Consider the following 26,270-nt stretch of genomic DNA (forward strand, 5'->3'; position numbering starts at 1 on the left):
TCGCTCGCATCCTCAAACCTCTTTTCGACGAATCCGAACGACGTTGCGGTTCGACCGTTGTCCACCTACCGATCTTGCCGCCGCTATTATATCGGAAAGTGGCGGAATCCAAGATCGATGTCCAACGTCGGCCAAATGTTCCCTAGAACCTGTCATTTCGCGTCACGAGCATAACCGCCGACGTAATAGTCGCCGATCAAAGATGGCCGACACAATGGCCGCGAATTCCCGCGGGCACGGTCTGTTCTTTTCGAACGCCGACCTAAACGGTCGTCGTTCTTCCCGCTAAACGTTGACACGCGATTCCTCGCCGATGCAACGCCGGTACGGCGCGTCAGTCACACGGCGCATTAAATACCATTTGCCTGCCCCCGATTCCAGTCCATCCTTTGTCCTCTACTTTTTGTCCGGATAAATATACCCTTTGAACTCGGTCAATTTCGTAAACCGGTTCGTACCCCTGTTCTCCTTTCAGCGCGTGACTTTCGAACGATTCTCGTCACTTACGAAACCGCTAACTAGTATCATCTACTTCGGCACGATAAATCGCCGCCCTTTCCAACCGACTCTTCCGTCTATTCTCTCTATCTATTCTCTCCTCATTCGGCCAGACTTTTTCATGGTTTCGCGACCAACCGTACATTTCCGTCCAGCTACTCGCACGTTCGTCTCGTACAAACGCGGGAATATAAACGCGCACGGCGAAGCGGTGGTACGGGGCGTCAGTCAGTTAGTCAGTCAGTCAGTCAGTCAACGAGCGAGTCGTTTTCGTTAGACAGGGTGCATGCGTAATAAGGTAGTCGCGCTCTATCTCTCCCTTTTTTCCAGTCCCTTCCTGCTTCGCCTCGTCTTCGGAATCCCTCCTACGATCCCTCGATACCACCCTACCTCGAGCGGTATACGAAGGAAGGCGGTGTGGCCGATTTGGCCGCTCCTTTCTCTACCGCCTCGACGAAATCCTCGCGCAAATACGCTGCCAGCCGCTCGCAACTGTTCGGGCTTATACGTGGGTAAACAACCGTTCCGTCCTCCGATGCAAATTAGATTGGAATTCGATACGACACGATCCACGTTACAGGGGAAGAACTCGAGCACGCGCGCCGCTTTCGTTTCACCACAGTTTCCAACGAGAAAACTAATTTCTCGCGACTGATCGTGTTGGTCGAAGCGGCTGTGACGGAAATTTTCCGCTCGCGGTCGAGTCGAATCGCGTCGACGAAACACGGCCTCTTCCTCGTTTCGTTGTACGACGACGCTTCGCCCGATGTCTGTCTATCGAACGAATTACCTTTCCTCTCGTCGTTACGCAGCTTTGTTCGCTGACAATGCCGAACCGCACCGGGGATGCTCGTGCAAACAGAAAAAGGTAAACGGTAAACTGTCAAGGGACGTGACGAGTAGTCGGAAACGCGATTGAAAAGATGCACGGCAACGCGTTTTAAAAGATCGACCGGTCGAAAGCCACGCCACACCGATCCAACCAATTTCCTCTCGTATCGCGTTTTAGTTTGCCGTTTCCACCACCGATTCGTCGTTCGTCCTGTTCCTTTGAAAGAAATACCTTCCGAGAATTAGCGGTGGTCTTTACTGCCTCTACGCGGCAATGAATTCGCGAGGAATAAAGGTCGAGAGACGTAAAAGGAAAGGTAGTAACCGTTTCGACACTTTTACTGCACAGAGTTTTCCTGATGACGGGAAACATTACGTACACGTGCACGCGGCTGGATGCACGCCACTTCCCAATGTTGCTTCGAATAGCGAAATTAAGTCCACCGTTACGGTGGAGCTAGGAGTCGCCCCGCGGGCCACTTCGTACGATCGATTAGCGCGCGTCGAATCGCAAAACAGAGATTTCCCGTCTCGGATAATCGAAAGAGCCGCTCTTCTTTCGTTCTCGTCCGTACTTGGTCGTCGGACGTTCTTTCGTTTTTCCAGTTCGCTCTACGAACGATGCAACGCGCCGTTGGTTCGTAGATCAAACGTGGTACGTAACGAATCCGCGTACGCGTTACGCGTTATCGCGGTCACTCGCATTTCGTGTGATCTCGATTATGATTGTTTACGATCGCTACTAAACCATCGATACGCAACGTGATCGCGAATGCCCAGCGCGTTCGATTTATTACGGTCGCCTTGCACGCTAAATACGACATTTTTACGTATTTCAACGTTTCCTCCCGTCAATCGAATTTTATCATCGTGCGAGTTTTTCGTTCCCCCCGAGCCATCAATTTCCAGCTACGTGATACATCCCTTCGACGATTCGAGAGCGTGCTGCCATCTAGAAACGTGTCGTCAAAGCGAGACGTTCGTTCGAGAGGGATGATAAAAGGCGATCTGTTACCCTTCTAAAGCGAACGTAATCGAGCGAATAGCCATAATCTTAGGTGTATACGGGCATGAAATAAAATGGTGGTCGCGCGACGACCAACGAAACCGAGCTAGAAAATCGGCAAACTATGGAAACGCAGAGGCGAAGAGAAGCTTCGGGAGGGTCTGGAACCGCCGGTTCTGCTATCCGACGATATTTCACGATATCTTCTGAGATTCTCGCAGGCCTGAGAGAAGACCCCCTATGGCCTGTTGGCTACACGAAAACATATACGTCACTGACGCGCATGGTTCGCGGCGATTCTGATGGATCCTGGGATTCGATGGGAACAAAAGAATGTTGGTTTAGCATGGAAGGCGTGTTTGTTATTCTGATGAGGTATAATGGGATGGATCTTGGGTGTTGATGCATGGCGCGTAGCAGGGTGCCAAGTCCAGAATCCCGTGGATCCAAATGGAGATCGGTACGGGCCCCGTAGGCTCCTTCGAGACCCCTGTAGACAGGGGCCGCAACACGTCCATCACGTGTCACGGTTATGTATTTAGACATATCTCACTACTATCTTCCATATCGTTCTTCCTCTCTTCTTCTCTTCCTCTCCCTTTCTCTCTTCCTCCCTCTTCGCTTCGCTCGTCTCCCGCCGGCTTCCTCGCCACCCTCCGCCACCCTCTTCGCTCTCTTCCACTCCAACGTTTTCGTTTATCATTTTTCTTCCCCCCTTCTACGATCCTCGTATTCGTCTTCACTTGCTACCAGCTTATCGTTTCGTTCCTCTTCCTCTTTAGTCTCTTTTAATCGAAACGGGGACCCGTTATAAAAATACTACCTCGTCTCCGCGCGATTGCTATTCGCGAGTCGTGGGTACGTGGGCTGGAGAAATCACGCACGCGGTATGTATATCCACGCGTACTCCTCGCGTCCTTAGATAATAGTAAATTAATGTCTGTCATCGAACCCCACCCTGCTTTCCCATTTCGATCGATCCACGTACCGTCCAACGAACTTGGTCGATTGGTTTTACCGCCGAGTCGGCTGGCAGCCAGTTTCTTTCGCAGGCAAGTGATCGAAGCTGGACTCCGTCCCGGGCGAGTTGGCTCGCTATCGGGTCCATTCATCGTCTATAATATTTCAACGTTAATTTCCTAGATGGTGATGCATGACTCGCGTCAGTGTCATGCGCGCGCTCGTGAACACTCGTCATCATCGCGATCGTTTCTCTTCCCCGTCCCGTTTCTTCTCCTTTTCTTCTCCTTCCTCCTCTTCCATATCTCCGTCTGTTATTCCGAATAATCACGCACACGACACAGTGACTCTCTCGATCGCCGCTCGTTAATATCGCCTGCCGCGTGTAGTCGGTAGTCCCGGCTATCCACGCTGCTCAGGTAGTTCTCTGTCGATTGAATTTTTTATTGGCCTAACGTAGAAGCCTGTTCCGAACCGGTATGCCATTCGTCCTGCCGCTTCTTCTCCTTTCTGACGTTTACTCTAAACGTTCTCGATGCAGACGCCGCGGTAGGAAAAGGATCGTGCATAGTATCTGAACGAAAATGTTCGACTTGCGCCACCTCCGCATACGGCATATGCGAGGCAAGCGACTCTCAAACTTTTATTTCGTACAAAACATTACGAACACTTGTTAAAGAGACGAAGCTCGCTGCAAGACTCGTGAATACAGACTACTTACGCCGTCGATTTCGGTTCGTCGGCTCGTTACTCGCCGTTTGTAACAGCTTTCATCGATTTTACCATAAAATTGACGAAACCGTCAACGTCCTCGAGCTCTTTCGAGTAAAATTTCGCAGCGATCGTGGCGCGGCCTTCGAATTTCGGTACCATAGAGAACGAACATTCCGCGTACGCGTCCACCTCTACCTGGTCCGACAGTTTCAATTTCAGCTGCTCGTCCATTCCAGGTCCCTCGATCAAGAATCTGCACTTCTTCAGTGGGATGGGCAGCGGATTTTGAAATTTCGCTGTCGCGTTTAGCGTCTTGCCAACTTCCGGCTCGTTCTCCAACTACGCAAACGATTTTAATTTACTTCGTCGTCGATTACGCGATAAACGTAGATAGGATAGAACGTAGAGAGCACCTACGTACCGTGATTTTAATGTCGGGTTTCCTCACGCGAAAGTCGTCTTGCGCAAAGTACTCGAAATTGGTGTCCTTGATGGTGGCCAGGCAGGAAATATTGAATGCGCACTGATTCAATAGTCGAGGTCCGTATTCCTCCCAGGATACATCCATACGCACTTCCTCGAGGACTCCAGGTCTCACCAGTCGATCGATATTTAATCTCTTCACTGGGTCGCCGACCCGTCCGGTGTACAGAACCGTCTCCACTCTTAAAATCACCGAGACCTCATACTCGTTGTAATTGCTTCTATTTTTAATCAGCAACACGACACTGTAACAGGACGCATCTCGTGAGTATATGAGCTAAACGGAGAGTAAACGGAGCTAAGGAACAAACGAGGAAATACCTGAAAGGTTGTCCGATCACGATATCGTCGCGTAACTCGAAGTTAAACATGACGTCGTTGAACTCCTCGTTCAGGTAATAACGACTAAACAACGACTGACTTTGACGCAACGCCTTCAACATGGCAGCCCGTTCTTCTTCCGACTCTGTGAAACGAAAACAAGGAACCGCGCGTTAAGACTTTAGCAAGAATCGAGGACTCGCTGGTCGCTCGCTCTTCGAAGGATCTCTTACTTTCTGGATACTTGTAGGTATGAGTGATATCTTCCCTCGCCCATCTACCGATCGCTTTCGTGCTAATAAATTGCCCGATGCTAGGTATCGAAAAAAAAAAGAAGGTAAAACAAATGGACGTTATTCTCTTTGCTGGAATCGAAACGACGAATCGATCGATCTTAAAGGAAGACCGTAACGCGTGAAATACTCACCCGTACACGTCCTTTCGAATCAACTTTAAAGGTTGAGTCGGTCCGTTGTAACGCCAAAACACTTTATCCGCGTTGACCTCGGCGAAGAGGAAGGCATTGTCATAAGGTCGGAGAACCTCGCCTTTCTTCACAGCGGCGACGGAAGCCGGTCCGCAACGGTACGCGTCCTCGCTCAATTCTTGAGGAGTCGCATCGATCGCTTGCCAACCAGAATATTCCGGCGACAAGTCCAATCGAGTCATCCATACCTCGTTCCACACGTGGAAATTCCTACGAAATGACCGGATCGCAGTGAAAAACGATGGAACCGCGTGCGCGTATACGATCGATACGCGCTGCAACTACCCGAGTATACTTAGACGTAATACTTGCCATATCGAATCGCTGTTCATCTCCTCCATAACTTTCCCCTCGGCGTCGACGAAATAGTCGACGGTCAAGCTGCTCTGAGTGTCGTGCGCGCTCGCATAATTGGTTACCACGCGACAAGGTAGTCCCAGGGTACGGCAAACGGTGGCCAACACTCCCGAGAATACCCAGCATTGACCATACTTGACCGGTTTCTTCGTCTTATAGTATTGTTGCAGGATCTTTTGCGAACCCAACCATTTGGTCGGTGGTGTACCACCTCCAAAATCGTCGGACCAGTTACCCATTACCGCGCCATTGTCGTCCGGCGAATTTACCTGTAACGCGGCAACTTTCCTTGAGTTTCGCGATCGACAGCAAAAAGACGTGTCGGACAAAGAAGTCGATTCGAGTACTCACAGCTGCCGACAGAATGCGAGATATAACGACAGGATCGTTTCTGCCGTGTATTCGAACTTTCCCAACTTGAATCATCAGATGCAGCGCGCAATCTAATATGTCCCGCTCGAACTGCGAATATTTCCAAACCGTTGGTCTCAGACGATTGTAGCTTCCACGCCATATCAAACCATCCTCCGCCATCACGTACTCCTGTCGCTGATCTTCCTCCTCCATGTACACCGCGTCCTCTGGAAAATCGTCAAAAGATCATTGTCCCGCGTATTCGGATTGGTTGGCCTCTTTCATCGAAATCGAAATTCCCTACCTCTGCACCAGGGATTGAAAATTAGATAAAACGGTTGTTTCACCGTGTAACTAACGGCTCCGTCTAAATTCTTGTTCTTGGTGTCGATGTCTATCCTCCACTTGCCTATTATCGCGTCGGGAGCTGCAACGATCTGAGAAAGTGACAAAAGAAGAATCGCTCGTGTTAGGACCGCGCCGATGGAAAACGAACGAAAGACGATACGCCTTTGATCGCTTACCTTCAATCGAATAAAATTGTGTTGAATAGCGTCGATGGTGGCATGCCAGGGACCCTCGGACGGTTCTCCCGGATAAAGAACAGCCGTCGCAACGAGGGTTCCGTGCCCGTATAGCGGCCTCTCGACTCCGTCAACCGTGAAAATTATCGACATACCATCGATACTTGGCTCGTAATCTCTGGACAAAGTCAAGTGTAAGTAAAATTCTTGCCCCCGTCTAACGACCAGCCTAGATTTGTCGTCCTGTCTAGTCATCAAGTCGTATCTGGATGTTCTGTGATTGACTCCATTCTCCGCGATACACGGATCCACGTCTGCGATCGTCAACACTGGAACTCCAAAATCTTCCCCTGCGAGCAGAATACGAACACGATTTTTTTACCATTTTAACTTCGTTTACGACGCGACGCGACGATTCCCACGTACGAAACACGCTTTACATAACGATATTTCTGATTCTGCCGACATCCTGAAACGCTTGAGTAAATTCGCGCGTATGGCGAATTGCCAACGACGATAAGGATACGATCCAATGGAATAATTAAAATTAATTGCCCGGTCTTTTACTATTTGCGAGATATTGAAAGGAGGAACACCGCGCGTCGAAAGGTTCAAGATAGAAACTAGATCGCGAGGATGCGAACACTCACAGTAAAATCTGAATGGAAAGGGATTGGAACGGCGATCATTGAAAGACCGGTAACGATCGTAAAATCTATAAAACATCCTTCGAGGACTCGGGAATGCAAACTCGTCCCTCGAAAACGAACGAAAGACTGAATCCATCGGCGGATATCGCGCCGCGGTCCTTCGACCGCTCACAGTTCTATGAAATCACTGAGAGTGAGCGATCGCTCCCCGTTCTGGAAATAAGGAAGAAATTGCAATGCTGTATACTGTACATGACTGCACGGTACGGAACGGCGAGACGAGGTGCTCCGCTTTACGCGCCGCGCCGCCCTACACGTTGGGTGGGTTGCTATATTCTAGGAGATACGTCAAGGACTTTTCTGCATCGACGAACGCAACCATACATGGCGTCATCGATGAGTCTAGGTACCAATCGGAGTCACCTACTCTTCATCCTATCGATTATTTCTCACAATTTACTCTGGTAATTACGAAACGAATTGTATATCAGATAATCTGTCGCGCCGTATTCCAAGAAAACGGATATCGAAGATCGCCAACAACATCTTTATATGGTCGAACGTGATCAAGATGTACGTGGAAAGCGGCTGATCCATACGATCGAGTAGATTGACAAGGCCGGTGAAAAACTACGGATCGTCGAAAGAGTCATTACGCCGGTGTTGACACGTTTACCAGTTTTGGCGGCAATAATTGTCTCGTTTCCATGTATCGTACAATTACGAGAATCGGTCGGTACGTTCAATTAGTATCGACGTCTCGCGTGTTTTCGTCTTAAATCGGTTTGCAAAAGCCGCGACTATTTGAAATTCAAGCCTTGACAAAGAAACTCGTCGACGCAATTAATTGCCATATTGCGAAAAGAAGTGGAAACGCGACTTGCTCGCACTGGCCGTCACCTATTTTCGTTGTTAGCGATTCGTTTGTCCTCGCACAATCGCGATTCCAAGCGAAAACGTTCCATAGAGTAAATAGACAAATATCGATCTTTACGACCGATTTTCTTTCACGCGGCTAACTTTTAAGAAGCTTCACGCGGAGAGTTTTGCGAGATAGAAAAGAGGGATATGTACGAAAACAACGTATCCATCGACAAATACGTATCACAGATACATCGAAAAGCTAAATAAGCACGTGTTAAAGTAATACGCGGAAACATCTTTTCCAAATCCTTTCACCTCTTTTCATTTCTCTATCCTTTCTTCTTTTTCATCTTTCGATTTTTTATAAATTTTACTTTATTCGTTCTCTTGCAAATTTTTGGTACAGCCAAGCATCGCATTAATTCAACTCTGTTTTCTCTACACGTTGTTCGTTCCTTCGCACTTTTAAGTTTTTTCATTTCCGTCATGTACATTACTCTTCCTTATTGTTCGTTTATTTAATTTTCTTCGATCCTCTACGCTCTGTTTCTCTCCTTTCGCCAATTCTTCGCCCCTTTCTTATTATTTTTTTTATTTTTTTCATCCTTTCACAGATTCTTGCTTGTTCGCTTGCAATTTCTATCGCTGCGACGCGCGTGTATTTGTGTGTGTGTGTGTTTGTGTCTGTACACAAGTCGGAGAATCGTAAGCTGCCTATACGTAATAACGGAGAATCGTTAGGAAAACACAGATGCAAGAACAAATTTATTTATCTACTGAAGTTTAATCTTCAAGATTACGTAGCTACTTACGATCGGTTAGTTTGGTAGTGAAAATTCCTCGGTTCAGTTACCTTTCTATTAACACCGTCGTACTTAATGTTATACCGGATCAATTAGAAATAAATATTGATCTATCGCATAATATATAATAACCCGACAGCCGGACAGCCGATCGCGTAAGAAATATCGTGTTAAACGATCAAATTACTCAAAGTATCTGTATATAGTGCAGCCGTCATACGATTACTTCAACCGGTTTCATACGAAATCGATGCTATTTTGGTGAGTTGGTAAGCGGCAAGAAATTATGGCATCTACATACCTAATGGTATTGTTTTCGATTAAAAATAACGCCACGAGGCAATCTGCTATGCACATGTATATATATATATATATATATAGTTAAGTAGACACAGATAAGTGTTCTAGAATGCAGATTATCCATAGCAACCGATGATGACGCGCGATGTCATGTATTCGATGCAACGTAAGAATAGAATTTTCATTATCTAAACGATTTATCTCTTTTCCTTCGTACGATACTGAGAATTCAAGCTTACCACGATCGGGAATATTCATAATTTCCATAAAAATTGACTCAATTACTGGCAAACTATAATAAGTTTCAACGAAGATAGGACGAGCACATAGAACGCGTGGATTTGAGTTTCTATCGGTGCAAATATCGTAAAAAGTTATCAGCGCTAGAGGAAGCGAAGTTACACTTGTTAGAGAAGCGGCTGTAAATAATTAAGCAAAAGCCTGTGTGACGAGTTTTAGCACGTGCCGTAGTAGCTACGGCGATAAATAGCGGCTATGCATGTTCCTGGTGCAACAGGAACTTCCTCTCGTTTCATGCGAACAACGATATCCGCATAAGATTAACATTCTTCTTGGTATATACTGTACATGGTATTATTGCAGTTTCAAACGCGAGGCGACAGGAAGACGCATATTTTGAAGAAACGGGGAACATCCGAGGTATGCTTATCGTATAACGAATTGCTCTGTTCGTTCGTTAATACTATGCGTTAATACTGGCTTTTATTTACTGCACGACGACATCGCGCGCAATTTTAATCCGCAAGGTAATCGCGTAAAAATGATTGGCTACGAAATATTGCCAGAAGAAGAGATAACTCGTACGGTCGGTTTTAAAATCAATCGAAGTAACGTTGGCGCGAATGAATTCGCGTGAAAATATCGTATTCGCGTTACATGGCTCGCTATCTCACAATTAGAAATGCCAAGAAGATGAATCAGAAATAGTTGAGTCTGCTTTCGATCTCGGAAAAAGCTCGGGTAATAATACAACTGTGCGTAATTGAGGCTGACGTCATGCCTCACAGAGGTCAGGGTGCCACTTGCGTAATTTTACTTTCATTCATGGCAGTGGTCACACCTCGAGGCCGTTAAACACACGTTGTAATGTCACATTCGTTTCTACCTTTTATCGATTCACAAATATCCACGGTATCGAGAGGAGGGACGTTTTGTCCGTTTTACGTTGCACATTGGCGGATGAAAGAATTGCAATGGAAACGATAGCAGCTAAAGAGTCACGACGAAAGTCTGCACGCGTAACAAGACTAACGAGACGTACATCGTCGAATAATTCGATTTGGGCCGACTGGCCGCGAAAGAAGCGAAAAGTGAGATTTCCCATCTGGCTGGCAAGACGAGTTTATTTTCTTTGGTGAAGTACTATCGACCAAATTTTCAAGCGCCGAGAGGAATTCACGTTGTTCGCGCGATTTCTGTTTGCTTGCTAATTTCCAACCGAACATATCTGTTGACTAAACTTTTGAAAAATATTTCTTCCAAGATTCTCTCGTAAATCTTCGCCTTGATCTTGAAACCATACCGAGCCGGTAAAACAGAAGCAACGCCGAGTTGCGTCGTTACATCGAAAAAGTAGTAACAGGAAGTTTTCGAAATTACGCAGTTGCCTAAAAACATGTAGCGGCTAATGACATCACCGCCGTAACGAACTCAAAGCAAACGTTTCGGTATAGCTCGGATGATTATGATAAGCGATGATCGAAACTATCGAAAGCACATTTCGCACGTATCGAAGATCGAGGAGCACCCTCGATACACTGGCTGGCTAGCACGTGCTTTCTTAAAATAGGTCTTAAGAATATGTATACAAAAAGAAAAGCGTCGCTCGTGCCAAGGACTAGAAACTTTGGAAATCCTTCGAGGATTGTTTCGAGCTGCGCTCGTATCCGCCGTTATAACTACGTTAGATATAATAATAGAAGCACGATAAATCATCGGTTTCTGTCTAGATCGCGTTAACACGTTGCTATTTGTTCGAGCGTAGAATAAATCGATTCTCAGTAAATTGACTTACAAAATAGAACGAAATTCTACGAAGAACGATATTCTTCTAGAAACGTCATTTTTTTTCTCACACGCGCCAAATCACAGGATTCTGATGTCGTTTATCTAATATATAGGAAAACATCAATCCTATCTGTGAATTACACGCGACAAGGTCATCAATCATGCAAGAAGGTTATCGCAAATTAACTTCTGCAAGTATAAAGTAAAAGGTATATTGTCCACATATGTTTACAATGATTTACAAGTATTAAAATGTATTTGTCATCGCGTTGATCTACGGTTTGAGGCGATCGTTCCAATTGGAAATTATTTAACATGTAAACAGTGTTGCTCGGAACTTACCAGAACTAGATGCTGCAGGTGGCCGTGGAAGACATTCCGGTTTTGTGCATAATGGCTTAAGGGGACTGTCCGTAACAGTTTCGGGTGTAAAAATTGCTCTAAATCGTGAAAAACAAGAACAAACCTTGCCCATTTTTTTCAATCTTGTACGGCAATAAATACGATATATTTTATTTAATTATTGTCTTCTGTTTTTGTCTGCCTTTCAAATTCAAAAGTTCATAGTATTTCCCATACTTTTGATGACATTTCCATGTCATTCCACTACGACACGCGATTTCGCTTCGATCGTTCAACAGTAGTACACCTCACGTTGAATTATCTTTACGAAACATAATTACCGACAACAGGTCATCTGATGCAATCGAAGAGAAATTTGGATCTTGCGGTACCAATCACTTATTCAGAGGACTCTGTTTCAATTCAGCTATTGACTCACTACCACGAAAAGTCTTCCGTATAAAAACTAAGAAATTTAGAAGAATTTTAAATTATATCTTAATCATCGAGATACACGATTAAAAGGCACAGAGAGTATGTTAAAACTCTGTAATGAAATGTCAATTTATTAACATTGAAATAATTGTCAAATATCGGTATAAGTTTGAAAAAGATTCAGAATTAAACAAGGAGTTACTGTATGATATCACGTCACAATTTAAGCTCCAACGCGGACTGATATAGACGACGCGCTCTGTCGATCTGCTCGCGAGTAAATGAAGGACTGTCAGAGACTCAGTTGGCATCATAAATGATGCAGACGACATGATCTCTCCCCAGATTCCGATCAATTTTTAGATGATCATGAATGCTAACGATCCCTTCGCATCTTTACCTAACCATCGTAGATACTATTTACCTCTTTCTTTCATTTTCATTCATTCTAAATTACACTTACCCTTTCTGTTAGTAATAACATAAACATTATCTTAAAAGTATTGTAACTCATTTTTATTTATTTCGCTTGCACCTCGATTCTCGTTACAGGAAGATGAAGTCACATAAGTAAACTTTCGTTCCTCGAATTTCCTGAATGTTACATCTATTTAAAGACTATTACTTTTAAAGAGAAATATTGTTATTAGCATATTTTCTTCTTTATTTCATAAGAACTTGTTATAACATATGTAAAAATATTTATTTGCGACTATTATGCAGCCCACGATTTATAAATAAATATAAAACTTTTCTTTCAAGTATCACCATATTTATTTGACACAAATTTTACAGAAGTGTATTTAAAATAATCGATTGTAATCGTTTCTGTACATAATATACTAAATATTAATTAGAAAGATCTAACATATTAATTCCATTCAAGTTCTGCTTCAGTACTGGAGCTCCTCTTTTGTTCTCTATTGTCTTCTATTTTAATAATAGTTTGCAAAATATCATCCACAAGTACATATAAATATCTGTACATATAATTGCCAGATTCATCCTAATACATAAAAGTTACATTTTTAATTAATCTTAAACTGAATGTCTACAAAATATAAAAACATTATATCTTACTTCTTGCACTTCTAAATTCACAGTTGCGCGTTTCCTTATACCTTGAATATAAAATTTCATTCTCATATGACGTACTCCATCCTTTTCAAAGATAATATGACTGAAATATTATATGTAGTTAATAATAATATTAACTATAAAGAGAAACAGTAATAAATACAAATATAACTTTACCTTATGTGACTTCTACGTCCACGTCTGCTCTCTTCTCCATATGCTTTTATTGGTTCTCCTAGGGCATCTGTTACTTTAGGATGTTTGATGCAGCGATCTAATGCTTTACTATATACGCTGTTTGGACTTTTATTGGAAAATAATTCGTCAAAAATCATATAAAACATGAAGGCAGTAATTCCTATACCACCAATTATTACACCTAAGTATCCAATAGATTTTGTATTTTCTTTAACTGTAATAAAAACAATATATTCAGGATGGTATTGATTTTTATGCTTTATGTGTCCATATATACATAGGAAATTTACCTACATCCGCAAATCCAACTTGTATTTTATTTTCATGTTCAACATAATCTGTTTTAGCAATTGATTTTTTCGTACAATATAATGCATTTTGTCGAAAATTAGAATTAATACTAAAATTAGAAAGAATGTATACATTTTTTAGGCTAGAGACTGCTACAAGTCTTTTGTACGAAAAGCAATTGATTACTCGTGTTGATGCCATCTCCTAAAATGATGATAAATACTCCTTGTACAAACGGCATAAATGTAAACAATAACTACTGCAAAGTATTGAACTACACTGTCCATACAGACTAATTCTATACAAAATTCTATCCATAGTAATAATGCAAAGTAACTGATAAAAGTAGTTAAAAAGTATTTAAATAAAATATAAAAGTGATATTTATAGTCATCACAATGATCAAATAACATTTAACATACGTTGCATGCTGTAAAAATAATATTTCTGAAACTATTACTAACATTGTACCAATTATCCTAGTAGATTTTGAAACCGTCTTTTAATAATTTATCATCTATTTTCTTTACCTATTTTACATACCTATGGATTAATAAGAAATATTTCATTTGTAAAAAATTGAAATAATTATGAATAAATATCAATAATGGTATTTTAATGATAGGTTACTTTAAACAACACTTTTATAATCTGCTAGAAATGCTCATGTTTGGTTATTTCATCATCTATGTGAGAAATTGAGAAATGAAACAATGTTAGGTTATGAACTCGAAAAGACAAAACAACATAACCTATCTTACATATTAAAAGGAGTAAACAGTGCGGCTCTCTTTAAAGATCGTGTTTTAAGAGAAGCTATAAAATTCTGTTAATAGAAAAGTAGATAAAATTAAAAGTCCTAATGAAGACTGCTCCACATCAAAGACTAGTTATGGTTGGAGATCGTGACGGGTAAATATTCATTTATAAATATGATATGTCCAAAATTTTGTATTATATTCGTTAGTCTATTCACCGATTAAAATCTTGTAACAATTGCTTATTTAGACTTATAATTAACCTTACTTTTAGGCTAAAAGAGTTGCTACGTCGTCGATTAGTTGAATGTGGATGGAGAGATCAAGTAAAATTAATCTGCAAGGATTTAATAAAAGAACATGGTCATGATATTACTTATGATAAATTGCTTTCAATGGTTACAACTAAAGCAAGAACACTTGTTCCAGACTCTGTTAAAAAGGAACTCCTACAGAAAATAAAAAATCAACTGATTGCTCAAGAAGAAAAATTAAAAATGTAACAATAAGAAATTCATTACACTGTCATACTATGGCCATACTGCAATAGCTGATAAATTTACACTAAGATTACAAATATATTATATTTACATATAAACTGATAGAAGTGCCTTGGTTGTCTAACTATATAAATATAAACCTATTTTGCCTTTAATTACATTTTACCATTTACGTAATTATATATAAAAAAAAAACGGTTGTTTCAATTTAAGAAAGTATAAGAAATAACAAATGTTGCTTGGAAACTGTCAACAGAGATCAGTTCAAATAGATAGCTAGATCATTTTACAATGTTAAAAAAGTTAACCAAAAAATGCATCTCGACAAATCAGCCTCTAGCGGACAATGGCCGAACTATACACGGGAAACAAAATTTGTAACGGAGCGGCGATTAGTGAAGAGTAAAGATCGAAGGACATAAAAATTGTTTGGAAGGTGAATTACATATTGCAAATAAATTGTTCTTTCTTTGTATCGATTACAGAAACGATGATCGAGATACCATGAGCAGCTAGCAGCAATCAATAGTAACCAATAGCAACGATCTTACTAATTTTTTTCGAACTTCTTAGTCATTCTTTATCACACATCATAGATAAATCGAAGCAACTCAGGACTAAACTTAACAAATTTAAATACCACGCCAAATGGAATTACTTAAAATTTTCAACGAGGATTGATTGTAAATAGTCTACCAAATAAAAAAAAATTCTTTATCGCAATTGGAAAGAATTTGAAGACTGTGGATGTTGAAAGTTGGAAGGATTTAAATAATTAAACGCTCTGTTCATTTGCAAAATAAAATTGTTTTATTCAATTCAATTTGTATGTTTACAATAATCGTACAGTTTTACAACGAGTTCGTAATTTTCTGTATAATAATTTGTGTAGTTGAATCATTTTACGGTGATTTGATTTCGTCGCAGGATTAATGGAGTTACAACAACTCGATACAAAAATAACGATCGAAAACTTGCACGTGCATGTGGTATGGCGCAGCGTTTTGGTGCTTATTTTCGAATCGCCATTAAGTAACTGCTTTTAACCAATTCCGTATGGCCCGATACGAACCCGCATTCCCCCGCCCCTTATATATGCTCGTTTCACCCTTCAAAGCAAAGAAGGGTATAGTTCGATTATTTGATCGCTAGAGGCGGTAATTCGTGGAACGGACTTTTGGCTGTATTTCTTCCATGCTCATCGGCAATCTCCCTGCTCATTTCTGCTATCGATATATACGTTCCCGAATTACCGTTAGATGGAGGTATAGAAACTTCTCACTAGATATGGTGAAGATAGAACATTTTATTCAAAGTTCAGAAAACCGCATACGTGCATCTTTATGTCAATAGCTTTTAATTTGTAACCATAGAGTGATTATTTATTAAATTGTCTTTTAAAACATAAACAATGTTGATCAAAGTGAAGGTAAGAACATTGACCGGCGGAGATGGACCTACGACATTTATAACAAGTTCTGAAAATATATTCTAACCTTGTTTCAGACTCTTACCGGAAAGGAGGCAAGTAACTGCAAAATAATCTTATGTATTTTAAATACAATTTGGCGATTTAATATGTAACATAACGTTTATCTTTATATACACTTAGAAAAAAGAACAATTATAGCAGTAAAATCATCATTCTAATAAAATCATGTTGTCAGTTAAAAATAGAAAATTTGACACTTGATGTAATTAATAATAATGTATTATCACAAATTAGAGTTTGTTTCAAATAATGGATATATTCTTCCTCCATTGTTATTTACTATTCTTCCACATATTGTTGTTTACTATTAAGTTTCACAAATACATCGTTAATATGTATGATTAATAGATGCATATTTAAGTTTAAGAGCAATCACAGATATCATTATTCTCATAGATTGAAATAGATATAGAACCTACAGATAAAGTAGAAAGGATCAAGGAGAGAGTGGAAGAAAAGGAAGGGATACCGCCTCAACAACAGCGATTGATATTTTCTGGAAAGCAAATGTAGGTATCATAATTGAATATAGAAATAATATACACAACTGTACAAGATAATTTGCTAAAGAGAAAATTATGTTTTAATGTTTCATTCGATATTGCTTTTAGTATGAAACTGCTTAAAGCATGGTGTAACACATAGCCCTACATTACAATAAGCGCAATAGTAACGAGATTCCTTCCGCATTCCCTTAGATGCGCAAACTTTACATCTTCTTGTAGCATTCATCTTCTTCGGTGTTGATGGAACATACTCTGGAAAGTGACTTTCTACAGTCCTTACTGAATCTGAGTCGTATAGTTGTCCTGGTTTTCTGGTTCCTGTTCCATCAATTATGATATTTTAACATCATTTCTTCTTATTTTCCCTTGTCAAATATATCTTATATTTACATTAATATCAGAACTGTATTAATTAATACTCATAGCTGTGTGTATGTGTATGTGTGTGTGTGTGTACGTTTTTCATTATTTAATGACTGTGAATGTATCGTGAATATAAAAATTTTTGTTGTCTTTTAGGAATGACGAAAAAACGGCGCAAGATTATAAAGTTCAAGGTGGATCAGTACTGCATTTGGTACTCGCATTAAGAGGGGGTTTATAATTACAACATTCCTTGTTCTGGAATGTATGTGCGAGTGTGTGTGTGTGAATATTACAGATTGTATAAGATCAGCCACAAATATAATAGGATGCTTTCCAATGTTACATTCGCTGCGCTGTGTTTGCAAGGACTTGTAATCGTCTTTGTATCTCTCTTTGATTGAACGGTTACATTTAGAATTGAAATAAATATTAATAAAAGTAATTCAGTTATAGAAACCTAATATTTGCATAACCAATATCGTAATCATCTTTCAATTATATCTATTATGAAAAATATCCGCGTACAATATTTGTAGTATGAATCTAATTTCCCTAAGTTTGTAAAGTCCCCATTGAGGCGAGACCCGATCCGAATTTGAATAAATTTCGTTCGAAAATTCGAGCTCGTATCATTTCAATATTAGTTTCTATGATATTTGCTGTTATGAGTTGCCAGACTCCACTTTGTTTTGAAAAATCGTTGGCAAATGTTGCAGTACGCGGTAGAACTCTGCGACTCCTCGTGTCTCGATGTAATATGCCGTAGAAGAGCGGGCTGCGTCGTAAATGTTACACCGCATTTATTACAGAACCACCCTGGCGAATGCAAACTCCATTCCGGTATCCTTGTGTGTGCCTCTATAAATTTATATCTTCCTATAACTAACGCTGCAATAACATTATATCGCAATAAATATTTCGAGACGAATTTTAATTCTTTCAGAAGTACTTCGGCGATTGTTAAATACTAACATAAATGATTTTAACGAACTTGTTTTCTATACGCGTAACGAATGATACTTCAAATCTCACAAGTCTACTTATTATTATATAAACTAGTATATAGAGTAAAATAATGGATATCACAAGGATAACCTGAGATCCTTAACTAAGTATTAAATGTAAAAATTCTCAAAATTTGATCAAGAATTTTTAGTTGTCCGGTTGTCGGAGATATTTCCAAGAATCCCAGGAACATATATGTTTCGCGGTATACTGGTCGGTTTTCACCGCAATGCGTATTGTCTGTGAAACTGTAAAATATTCACTTTCCTACTATATTAGAAAAAAAAAGAAAAAAATAAGTAGGAGAAGAAAAGAAAAGGCAAAAGGAGAGAGTATGTTCACACACCACAAGCAGAACAGAACCGTAATTAAGAATACATTTAAAAGAAGATAATTGTTATGTTCACATTTATATCTTTAATTGCTTATAAATAAATATCATAAATCGAGTTGAATGTTATTAGAACGCATCTGAGACTTAATATTGTATCCAGTACGTAAGAGAAATGCATCGAACCTATGTCTGTTCGTAAATTTTTGCCTCGATCGTAATTTCTATTTGATATATGCATATCACTTTCCCGAAAGATATCAACACTGGAACTTCCATTGTAAATTGATTTATTTACATTGCTGTAATAACATTTTAAAGCATACTGTTATGTCACTTTTAACTCACAAGCTCACAATTAATACATATACGTAACACGTTTTTAAATCGAAATGAAAAGCTTGCTACTACCGGCGCAATTATTACTTGATCATGTTATCTATAGACAGTTTGCATTTGTTCGTCTAGGTACGTGGTGCGTTCCGCGTTCACGATATATGGTTAACCATGGGTTTATGAAATAAAGTTTCCACTCAAACATGATATCTATTATGTATATCGTTCCTTTCGCGAAAGCTACCCATGACCTGTTAAATGAAATTCGTTAATGCAAACACATCGTTCTGATAAATGCATTTAGTTCTTTTTTGCGTGTGTGCTTTAAAATACGACAGCTGCTTAAATATTATTTAATCGATGTGACGATAAGACAATTGTTGGTTGTGAAACCAATTTAGTAAACTATCATTAACACGTCAACTATCGTGCGATATACATCGTATAAATTCACGCTGTCACTCTAACATCTTACTTAATATCTAAAAGAAAAACGCATTGCAATCAAGTACATGTTTTACTTAATATTTAGTTAATGGCATAAATTCAGATCGATCGTTTACGAGATATCTCGAAAACTTCGACTTTACCTTGAAACTTGGTGCGATTCTCAACAGCGAACATCTATGTTTAGAACTACGCGTAACTCTACGATTAAGTGCTTCATCGTGCATAAACAATGTCTTTCATCGGACAAATCGATCTCTCTTTACGTATAATTTTGTATCGATAGTTGAAACGGAATGCCTGTATCTCGCGAATCAATCAATTCGAGGATAAAGTAAGAAGCACATCTTATAATTCCCATTCAGATGCACGTAATCGAAATGACGCTTTACGTTCATTATTTTTTAATTAAGATTTGCTGTGTCGCATTACAAATCTAACGTACAATAGTTTCACTATATTCAAGCTTGAACATATCGTTCTAAAATATTATCGAGTAATTACCCCTTATTTAATTTTATTTATTTCTAAGAATTTCATTAGATATGATCTACTCACGGGGATTAAGTAGAATTTCCGTAAGGCTTATAGCGTAGAATAATCAAATAACTTAAGTTAATTAGCATTATCGATAAAATTAATTTATAAAAAAGCGACACGCACGACACTTAAGCGGTAAAGTTGGAACTTTTGAATGGTAACGCGACACTTCTCGACTTCATAAATCGCGAAAGAAAATAATATACGAATAAGAACGAACGAGTTAAGAGACACAATCCGAACCGTATCAAACGATCGAAAATTACATTCTCGTCATATGGATTATCGGTGAACGAATCGTTTCGTTCAATTTTATACAGAGACAATGTTTACACGAAGCCACAGACGAAAAGAATAAAACTTTCAGTTCTCTTATATTCTCTTATACGCGTTCAACTGTGGTAAACATCTGGAAAGTTAATATGTAAAATGTAAAACTAGATAATTGTGTGTAAGGCACTGTCTATGCGATCCTTCAAAGTAGCTAAGTTCATCCTTATCGAAAAAGAAAACTCGAGCACGCGAATAACAGACGTGTAAACAGAGTCAGTGTAATATCAATATCGAGGTTGTTATTTAAAACGATTTTTACGACGAGTACCGCATGTTTCATTTGAATCGAGTACATTATGAGTGGAAAACGGTCGGCTGCTCACAAGTATAGCTTCTACTGAGTCGCAACATTTAGTTGTAATAATACGCATCTAAAAGTCTCGAAGAACGCCATTACTTGCACGCTAATGCAACGCATTTGACTCGACCATCCTGTTACTCGCATCGAAATATCGTAATTCTTCTATTGATGATATGGATATCTTGTATTTCATACGTTCTATCGCCTGTCGACTAATGTACACAACTGCAAGTTCGTCTGCACACTGTCGATAATTATCGCTTATCGAAAAAACTGTATTATCATCGATTTCGCAGTGTTCTATTACGAACACAATAGTTATCGAGGGTTTTTAACGCTAATAATGTGTTAATAATCGGGCGCGTAACAGAGATCCGTATGAAACATTGTCGACTTAAAAGTTTGTATCGTAAGCGAAGATACGATAAGAGAAAGAAACGTATTAACAATGGCTTAAAGTACTGTACAGTATTGACTAGAATTTTTATAGAGCGGAGACGCTTTAATAACGTTACACATTGCAATTAAATCTTTCGATTTCTTATCGCTTTACACTAAAAGCATAACGATGAGAAACGAAAGTAATATAAAAGCATACGCGCCATGTGACTGTTCGCATCTCTGAAAGTCGAAAACGCATGTTACCAGTATAGCAAAGGGGTAAGTATTATGTATCAGCTTGCGAAAATCAGAGAATTAAGAAATCCGTGGATATTTATTTCCCGAAGAAGGAAACGTGTACTCCTAGCTTTCTGCAGTAAAAAAAAAGTCCAGCTTTTAGATACTGTACCAGAGATTTCGACAGAATGAGATCGGGATTAGAAAATGATAGATACAAATTAATTAAGTCCCATGTTACTGTCCTCAAACTTTCTGCTTCACGCGAAAATTAACGGCAACGGTTAATATCATAAAATGTTACGCGAACGTTAAAATATTCCAAGAACTATGCAAGCAACGTAAGATTCTACAATTCTTGCCCCTGTCCGATTTTAATACTGTACATAGGGAGAACACGCTAACCAAATGGTTCACCTCAATGTGTACGAACGACAAAATACATGGCGAAACATCGGGTTATTTTAAAGGATGGTTCAGTAAAAGCGGGTTACTTCTCGGAGTAAAGAGAAAAGCGTTGACACATCGACGATGAACGACGACTAACGGACAAAGAAAAGGAAAAATGGCGGCTGAAGCTAAAGACAAAAGAAAAGAAACAGAAAAGGGAGAAATTTCCGAGGGAAAAGATCGGAAGATGTTTCTACTTGACGCGAACAGACAAGAAGAAAAACATAGGGGGACCAGGGCGGAGCGAGAAGCAACATTTCTCGACGCGTTCGAAAAAATTTACGAGTCCAATTCGTTTTTCGAGCTGCGCTGCTTCTGGATCGTTTTTTGCCATTGCATGTTATGTTTCAGACGCATGTGACGTCGCAGGTCGGTTCTACGACTGAGAGTGGTGTGACATAGGATGCAGGTAGTCTGGTTGCGATGCACTTCAAGGTGCTGGGTCAGCGAAGCAAGGTGCTTGTAAACGCTTCCGCAGAGTCTGCACGAAAAACGCCCTGGACCCTGCATCACCACTTGACCAGTTGTATCGCCAACATGCTTCCGATTGCGTCCCACCCCCCCTGCAACACATTAACAGCCACGTGACCCGCCGATTCCTCATTGCTTTCTAGGCAATTACATTTCATAAACAAATTGAGGGGACAGTAACACGTAACACAGACTAGATCATTGTTCTACCTGTGCTGGATGTACCGCCTTTCCAATCGGAAATGATAAATCACCATATATCGAATCCTCCGTTGATTCGCGTTTGTTCTCAGAGCCGACTCGTACGTATCGGTCGTGGCCGCGTCATCGTCGCGTCGATACGACAACACGATACGCACAGTAAATACGAAAACCGATCGCTTTATCCGGTTTATGCGGCTCTGCGAGTTGCAATATCAACCAAGGATCCCTTTCGAATCATTACTTCGTTCCAGAAATATTTTTCATTTCATTCTATCTAATAATAACTTACATCGATGCGACACGATGTGATTCCGCGATCTTTATGTATCAACGTATTGCCACTAATATTATATGCAGTATATTAATAAAGTCCTATTGGTGTGTCAAAATTGAGAAACGAAAAAAAGAAACGTAGGTAACTGTGAGAAGCGTGAAAACGTTAAAGCACAATTTGACATGGTACAGTGACAACCGCCAAAAGTAATAATTCAATTATACCGTGTTCAGAACAGAATCATTAATCGATGTTAATTAGATAGTTTTCCGTATTTATTTACGAATATCAGTACTTGATACCTACACAGACTACGTTATAAATAGACATCGCTGAACATACGCAAAGTATTCTGTCACCTTCAGCTCTCGTTAGTTAACACAATAGGTGATCTTGATAATGCTGACTCGTCGAGCGTTTTATGTTTTGTAAACATTAGTTCTATCGCAAAATTTTATTGTACAATATCGTACGTGTTCAAGTTCGAGTAATAAAAAAATGCGAAGCTTGTATCTATCGTTTGTGCAACACGCATTGTATAAAGTGTAACAACTCGTTATATACTTACTCATCTAGATCGATTCGTATTAAAGTAACAAGTTTAGTAAGAACGTAACAACATCGAAATTTGAAACCTTCGATTATGTTTGAAAAAAGAACTCTGCAGCATTCACATTTTGAAACTTTATTCACACATATTTCTTTTTTTCTTTTTCTTTTTTTTTCTTTTTTACTTACATTGTTAACTTGCATAAGCCAAACATAAGATCGTGTAATGATATATTATAATATTTGTATATATATTTTTTAATATATTTATATTTATATATTTGTATTTGTATATTTATATATATTTTTTTATATATATATATATAGATACTTCTTATTTTTATAAATAACTAAAGAAGGAAATATCAATTTTTCTAAAGTAATAATTGGCAATCTTGTACTTATTTGTATTGTGGTTTCCGAGGAATGTGCACATTCGTTTCCTTTAAATTGAACGTAGACGTCTATCCATACACAAGTATAAGTAAACGCATGTACATTTCAATATATTTCCTGCTTCTTTTCTTTAATTTGTAAAGTAAATTAGTATAAATAAAACACGGAGAGGGGGGGGGGGGATAAAAGTAACATAGAAAGGAATATATCTCATCAAACGTTGACTCGTTCCTCTAATAAAATATCGTCAATTTTGAAAAAAGACGATTCGAAATTACACAATAAAACGTATACGTGCAAATTGTGCGAAGTAAAATATAATAAGCACGAGATACATATATATTATATACTCTCTCTCTCTCTCTATATATATATATATGTATATATAGAACTATAGAACGCATGCGATCGCAAATTATAACTTAAGCATCATTAATTTGCACAAAGAAAATTTGCTTCTTCGCATAATAAAAGAACGTTACTAAACTGTTGACCCACCCGTTGACTACCACTGTGATGTTTGCATTTCTGTTGATAGAGATAGTGTTTCTTTGTAAATATCTTCGTATAGAAACTAAATAGAACAGAATCGTACAAGCATCGAAAATCAGCGGCGTAGTCAACGTTGTGATTAATTTACGACAATTGCGCTAAATTGTTCCCTTTTTAACATTTGTCAACTAGCTTCGATTTGTACTTAGTCACGTCACAATCAAGTTCCGCAAAATATAGATTTAACGCTATGCTCGATTTACAACGTGTTGAAGAACTTTGGCATACAGCGAACAAGAGATCATATCGCATGTTGTCTGTATATATAATCGAATAATAGCCTCTTTATAATCGTACAGAAGTAAACGACTCGAATCGAATTAACTCGCGTGATAGAAGCCAAGCTTCTTTCGATATTACGATTCCTCGGATTAAAATAAAACTCTAACATAGAAAAACGAAACCGAATTAAAACTAAAAAGAAAAAGAAACAAGCAAACAATAAGCATAATATAATAAAATTAACAAAAAATAACATAAAGTAAAGATATTAAACTCTTATATTCATATCGTCATAAACGTATAAACGAAAACAAAGTTCTATCTATATTTCGTAGATAGGCGAATATGTGCACGTATATGAATTCGGCAAGCCTCTGTGCTTATAATTAAAATAGTACGGCGTAATGAGTATGTTTAATATCATAAACGTATATATTATGGCGAAATTTTGGTCCGGGAGTAACATACGGATTCTCCCAGACAAATAAATGAGCAACATAATGCCAATTACTGTCAATGAAGAACAGCTTGGTCGCTAAATACAAATAAAGCTTTTGTTCGCTCCACTTGAAAAAGAAAGAGCAACGAAAATGGCACGTTTCTCTAGTACACAATTGTACTTCCAATCAACGATCGAATACATTTTACACGCTGCAACATCGTGAGTACGAATCGTTCCTTGCCTCGAAGAAGGTTTACGATCATACGCGAACAAGAAAACCATCAAGATCGATCGAGATGATTGAAAATAAAGATAGAAGCTTCTAACGGCCGATCCTGAAACTTTCGTCGAGGCGGAAAAACTTAATTGAAAAGACATCGAAGCTTCGAAAACGATCGAACGTTTCCGTTCAGTCTCATAGTCGATCTATCGTTCAGGACTCTGCGAAATTTGCATATTCACGGCCGATCGTACAAAGAAAGATGCACATTCCTCCTTACACGCTATTAAGTACCGAACTCATTTGACTAGATAAAATAATTTGCCTTTTTCTTTCTGTTCTACTGCATGTCTTTGGTTATAAAAAACGTTAATACAGGGTTTCCTCATCATTACGCACGCGATATCTTCTCTTTCTTCTTCTTCTTCTTCATCTTCATCGTTTTCTTTTCCTCCGTCTTCGCCTTCTACTCCTCCCCTCTCCACCTCCTCCTCCTCCTCCGTTTTCATATGCATATATGGATGTACATAAATGGACGTACACACACGCATGTGTACAAATGACTAGGGTATAACGTAAAGTGTAAGACAGGTGTCTTTAACGTAGGCTTCCCGTCGACGACTAGAGTGACATTTCATGATATATACATTTCTAGCGAATTTCCGTGTTAAATTTGAAAAATAGGGCGCTCGTGATGTCCCGTTTCTCGATGAATCAAACAACACCGGAATGCTAATCTGCTATAGGTAAAAACGTAATAGCTTTTTGGTATGCTTAGCTCGTGGCTACGATACGTTGATTACTCGTTTAGCAGGAATAATTTTCACGCAAAAATATTCCGATCTTTCGATCGCAAATCATTTTGAACGATTCGATCGACAAATCGGATCGTATAAGCAAATATAAATAAATATACCTACGTGTTAGAATCTAAAGAGAAAATATTTATAATCGAAAGCATATGTTCGTAGGGGAATTGACGCGTGCTATATCGACTCGAATAGTTTATACGTATACGAGTCAAGAAAAAACATGGCAATGACAATAGGTGAGATATAGGTTCAAAGGAGAAGGGGACAGAAAGAGTGGAAGAATCGCGCGCGCGTTTATCCTCTTTTCCGTCGACGGGTGAGTGGATTCGGCAGGATATGTTCACACTAAGGAATAGGACTAGATGTGATTCTTTCGACGCTGCTTTCTCTAATGCGTATAGTAGTATAAGTAGCATTAGATTCGAGGCCAGCGGTAGGGCTTCCGACGTTTTGATGGGCAATCGCGGTGGAGGAGACGGAAATGGGCGTTGGCAGGGTGGTCGTAACATCGGTCGCCGTTGAAGCGCCGCTAACAGTGGAGACTATGGGAACACCGGGAACGGTGTTGGTGGACGCGGTTCCGGTTCCAGTTGGGGTTGCAGACCCAACAGCGGCTGCGGCT

At 39.5% G+C, this 26,270-nt stretch overlaps 5 protein-coding genes and 1 long non-coding RNA gene across 14 annotated transcripts in view; 2 read left to right on the forward strand and 4 right to left on the reverse strand.

Moving 5' to 3' along the window:
• Positions 1–1,650: 1,650 nt before the first annotated feature.
• On the reverse strand, positions 1,651–12,234 carry LOC100743950 (annulin). 2 transcript variants are annotated; one of them, XM_012388439.3, is made up of 10 exons: positions 11,523–12,234; positions 6,536–6,885; positions 6,316–6,448; positions 6,009–6,238; positions 5,613–5,926; positions 5,241–5,510; positions 5,047–5,126; positions 4,814–4,958; positions 4,431–4,737; positions 1,651–4,348 (listed from the first exon to the last, which is right to left on the reverse strand). In XM_012388439.3, exons 1-10 carry the CDS (start codon positions 11,653–11,655, stop codon positions 4,043–4,045), a joined length of 2,268 nt encoding a protein of 755 aa, XP_012243862.1. In that variant the 5' UTR covers positions 11,656–12,234; the 3' UTR covers positions 1,651–4,042. The 2 variants fall into 2 exon arrangements, with proteins under 2 accessions (XP_012243862.1, XP_003491337.1); XM_003491289.4 differs by lacking the exon at positions 11,523–12,234 and adding an exon at positions 7,186–7,410.
• LOC117151957 lies at positions 8,645–8,993 on the reverse strand. Its single transcript, XR_004462141.1, has 2 exons — positions 8,862–8,993; positions 8,645–8,763 (listed from the first exon to the last, which is right to left on the reverse strand). It is a non-coding gene; the product is annotated as an uncharacterized LOC117151957 (long non-coding RNA).
• Positions 12,235–12,707: 473 nt separating the features above from the next.
• Positions 12,708–14,926, reverse strand: LOC100744331 (mitochondrial import inner membrane translocase subunit Tim21). 5 transcript variants are annotated; one of them, XM_012388507.3, is made up of 5 exons: positions 14,893–14,926; positions 13,523–13,727; positions 13,212–13,446; positions 13,038–13,137; positions 12,708–12,963 (listed from the first exon to the last, which is right to left on the reverse strand). In XM_012388507.3, exons 2-5 carry the CDS (start codon positions 13,722–13,724, stop codon positions 12,829–12,831), a joined length of 672 nt encoding a protein of 223 aa, XP_012243930.1. In that variant the 5' UTR covers positions 13,725–13,727; positions 14,893–14,926; the 3' UTR covers positions 12,708–12,828. The 5 variants fall into 5 exon arrangements, with proteins under 5 accessions (XP_012243930.1, XP_012243928.1, XP_033177937.1 ...); XM_012388505.2 differs by lacking the exon at positions 14,893–14,926 and adding an exon at positions 14,550–14,833; XM_033322046.1 differs by lacking the exon at positions 14,893–14,926 and adding an exon at positions 14,285–14,371.
• LOC105680217 (transcription and mRNA export factor ENY2) lies at positions 14,242–14,880 on the forward strand. The gene is made up of 2 exons (XM_012388510.2): positions 14,242–14,435; positions 14,556–14,880. Exons 1-2 carry the CDS (start codon positions 14,386–14,388, stop codon positions 14,782–14,784), a joined length of 279 nt encoding a protein of 92 aa, XP_012243933.1. The 5' UTR covers positions 14,242–14,385; the 3' UTR covers positions 14,785–14,880.
• Positions 14,927–15,694: 768 nt separating the features above from the next.
• LOC100744454 (NEDD8) lies at positions 15,695–18,428 on the forward strand. Its single transcript, XM_012388297.3, has 4 exons — positions 15,695–16,210; positions 16,288–16,305; positions 16,670–16,782; positions 17,299–18,428. The coding sequence occupies exons 1-4, from the start codon at positions 16,193–16,195 to the stop codon at positions 17,381–17,383; spliced, it is 234 nt and encodes a 77-aa protein (XP_012243720.1). The 5' UTR covers positions 15,695–16,192; the 3' UTR covers positions 17,384–18,428.
• Positions 16,831–26,270, reverse strand: part of LOC100744140 (broad-complex core protein isoforms 1/2/3/4/5) — a 23,149-nt gene continuing 13,709 nt past the window's right edge. Inside the window, exon 6 of one of the 4 annotated variants that reach the window (XM_012388285.3) lies at positions 16,831–17,097. In XM_012388285.3, coding sequence (XP_012243708.1) covers positions 16,865–17,097 — 233 coding nt within the window. In that variant the 3' untranslated portion in view covers positions 16,831–16,864. Of the gene's footprint in view, positions 17,098–18,754; positions 21,191–21,657; positions 22,070–23,324; positions 23,625–26,270 lie in introns of those variants that run through there. The other 3 variants (XM_024369283.2, XM_003491291.4, XM_033322040.1) reach the window with 3 other exon arrangements.

The sequence above is a fragment of the Bombus impatiens genome, unplaced genomic scaffold, assembly GCF_000188095.3.
Source record: "Bombus impatiens unplaced genomic scaffold, BIMP_2.2 scf_0548, whole genome shotgun sequence".
NCBI lineage: Eukaryota > Metazoa > Arthropoda > Insecta > Hymenoptera > Apidae > Bombus > Bombus impatiens.

Bases quoted from the DNA above. Each gene is read 5' to 3' on its own strand.
- LOC100743950 (XM_003491289.4), bottom strand. From the start codon at position 7,321: ATGGATTCAGTCTTTCGTTCGTTTTCGAGGGACGAGTTTGCATTCCCG. The intron at 6,886-7,185 runs GTGAGTGTTCGC...TTCTGCTCGCAG, and splicing joins CTTTCCATTCAGATTTTACT to GGGAAGATTTTGGAGTTCCA. The intron at 4,738-4,813 runs GTATTTCCTCGT...GTCCTGTTACAG, and splicing joins GTGATCGGACAACCTTTCAG to TGTCGTGTTGCTGATTAAAA.
- LOC100744331 (XM_012388507.3), bottom strand. From the start codon at position 13,724: ATGGCATCAACACGAGTAATCAATTGCTTTTCGTACAAAAGACTTGTA. The intron at 13,447-13,522 runs GTAAATTTCCTA...TTTTTATTACAG, and splicing joins AGTTGGATTTGCGGATGTAG to TTAAAGAAAATACAAAATCT. The intron at 12,964-13,037 runs GTAAGATATAAT...TTTATGTATTAG, and splicing joins TGAATTTAGAAGTGCAAGAA to GATGAATCTGGCAATTATAT.
- LOC105680217 (XM_012388510.2), top strand. From the start codon at position 14,386: ATGAAGACTGCTCCACATCAAAGACTAGTTATGGTTGGAGATCGTGAC. The intron at 14,436-14,555 runs GTAAATATTCAT...CCTTACTTTTAG, and splicing joins ATGGTTGGAGATCGTGACGG to GCTAAAAGAGTTGCTACGTC.
- LOC100744454 (XM_012388297.3), top strand. The intron at 16,783-17,298 runs GTAGGTATCATA...GTTGTCTTTTAG, and splicing joins ATATTTTCTGGAAAGCAAAT to GAATGACGAAAAAACGGCGC.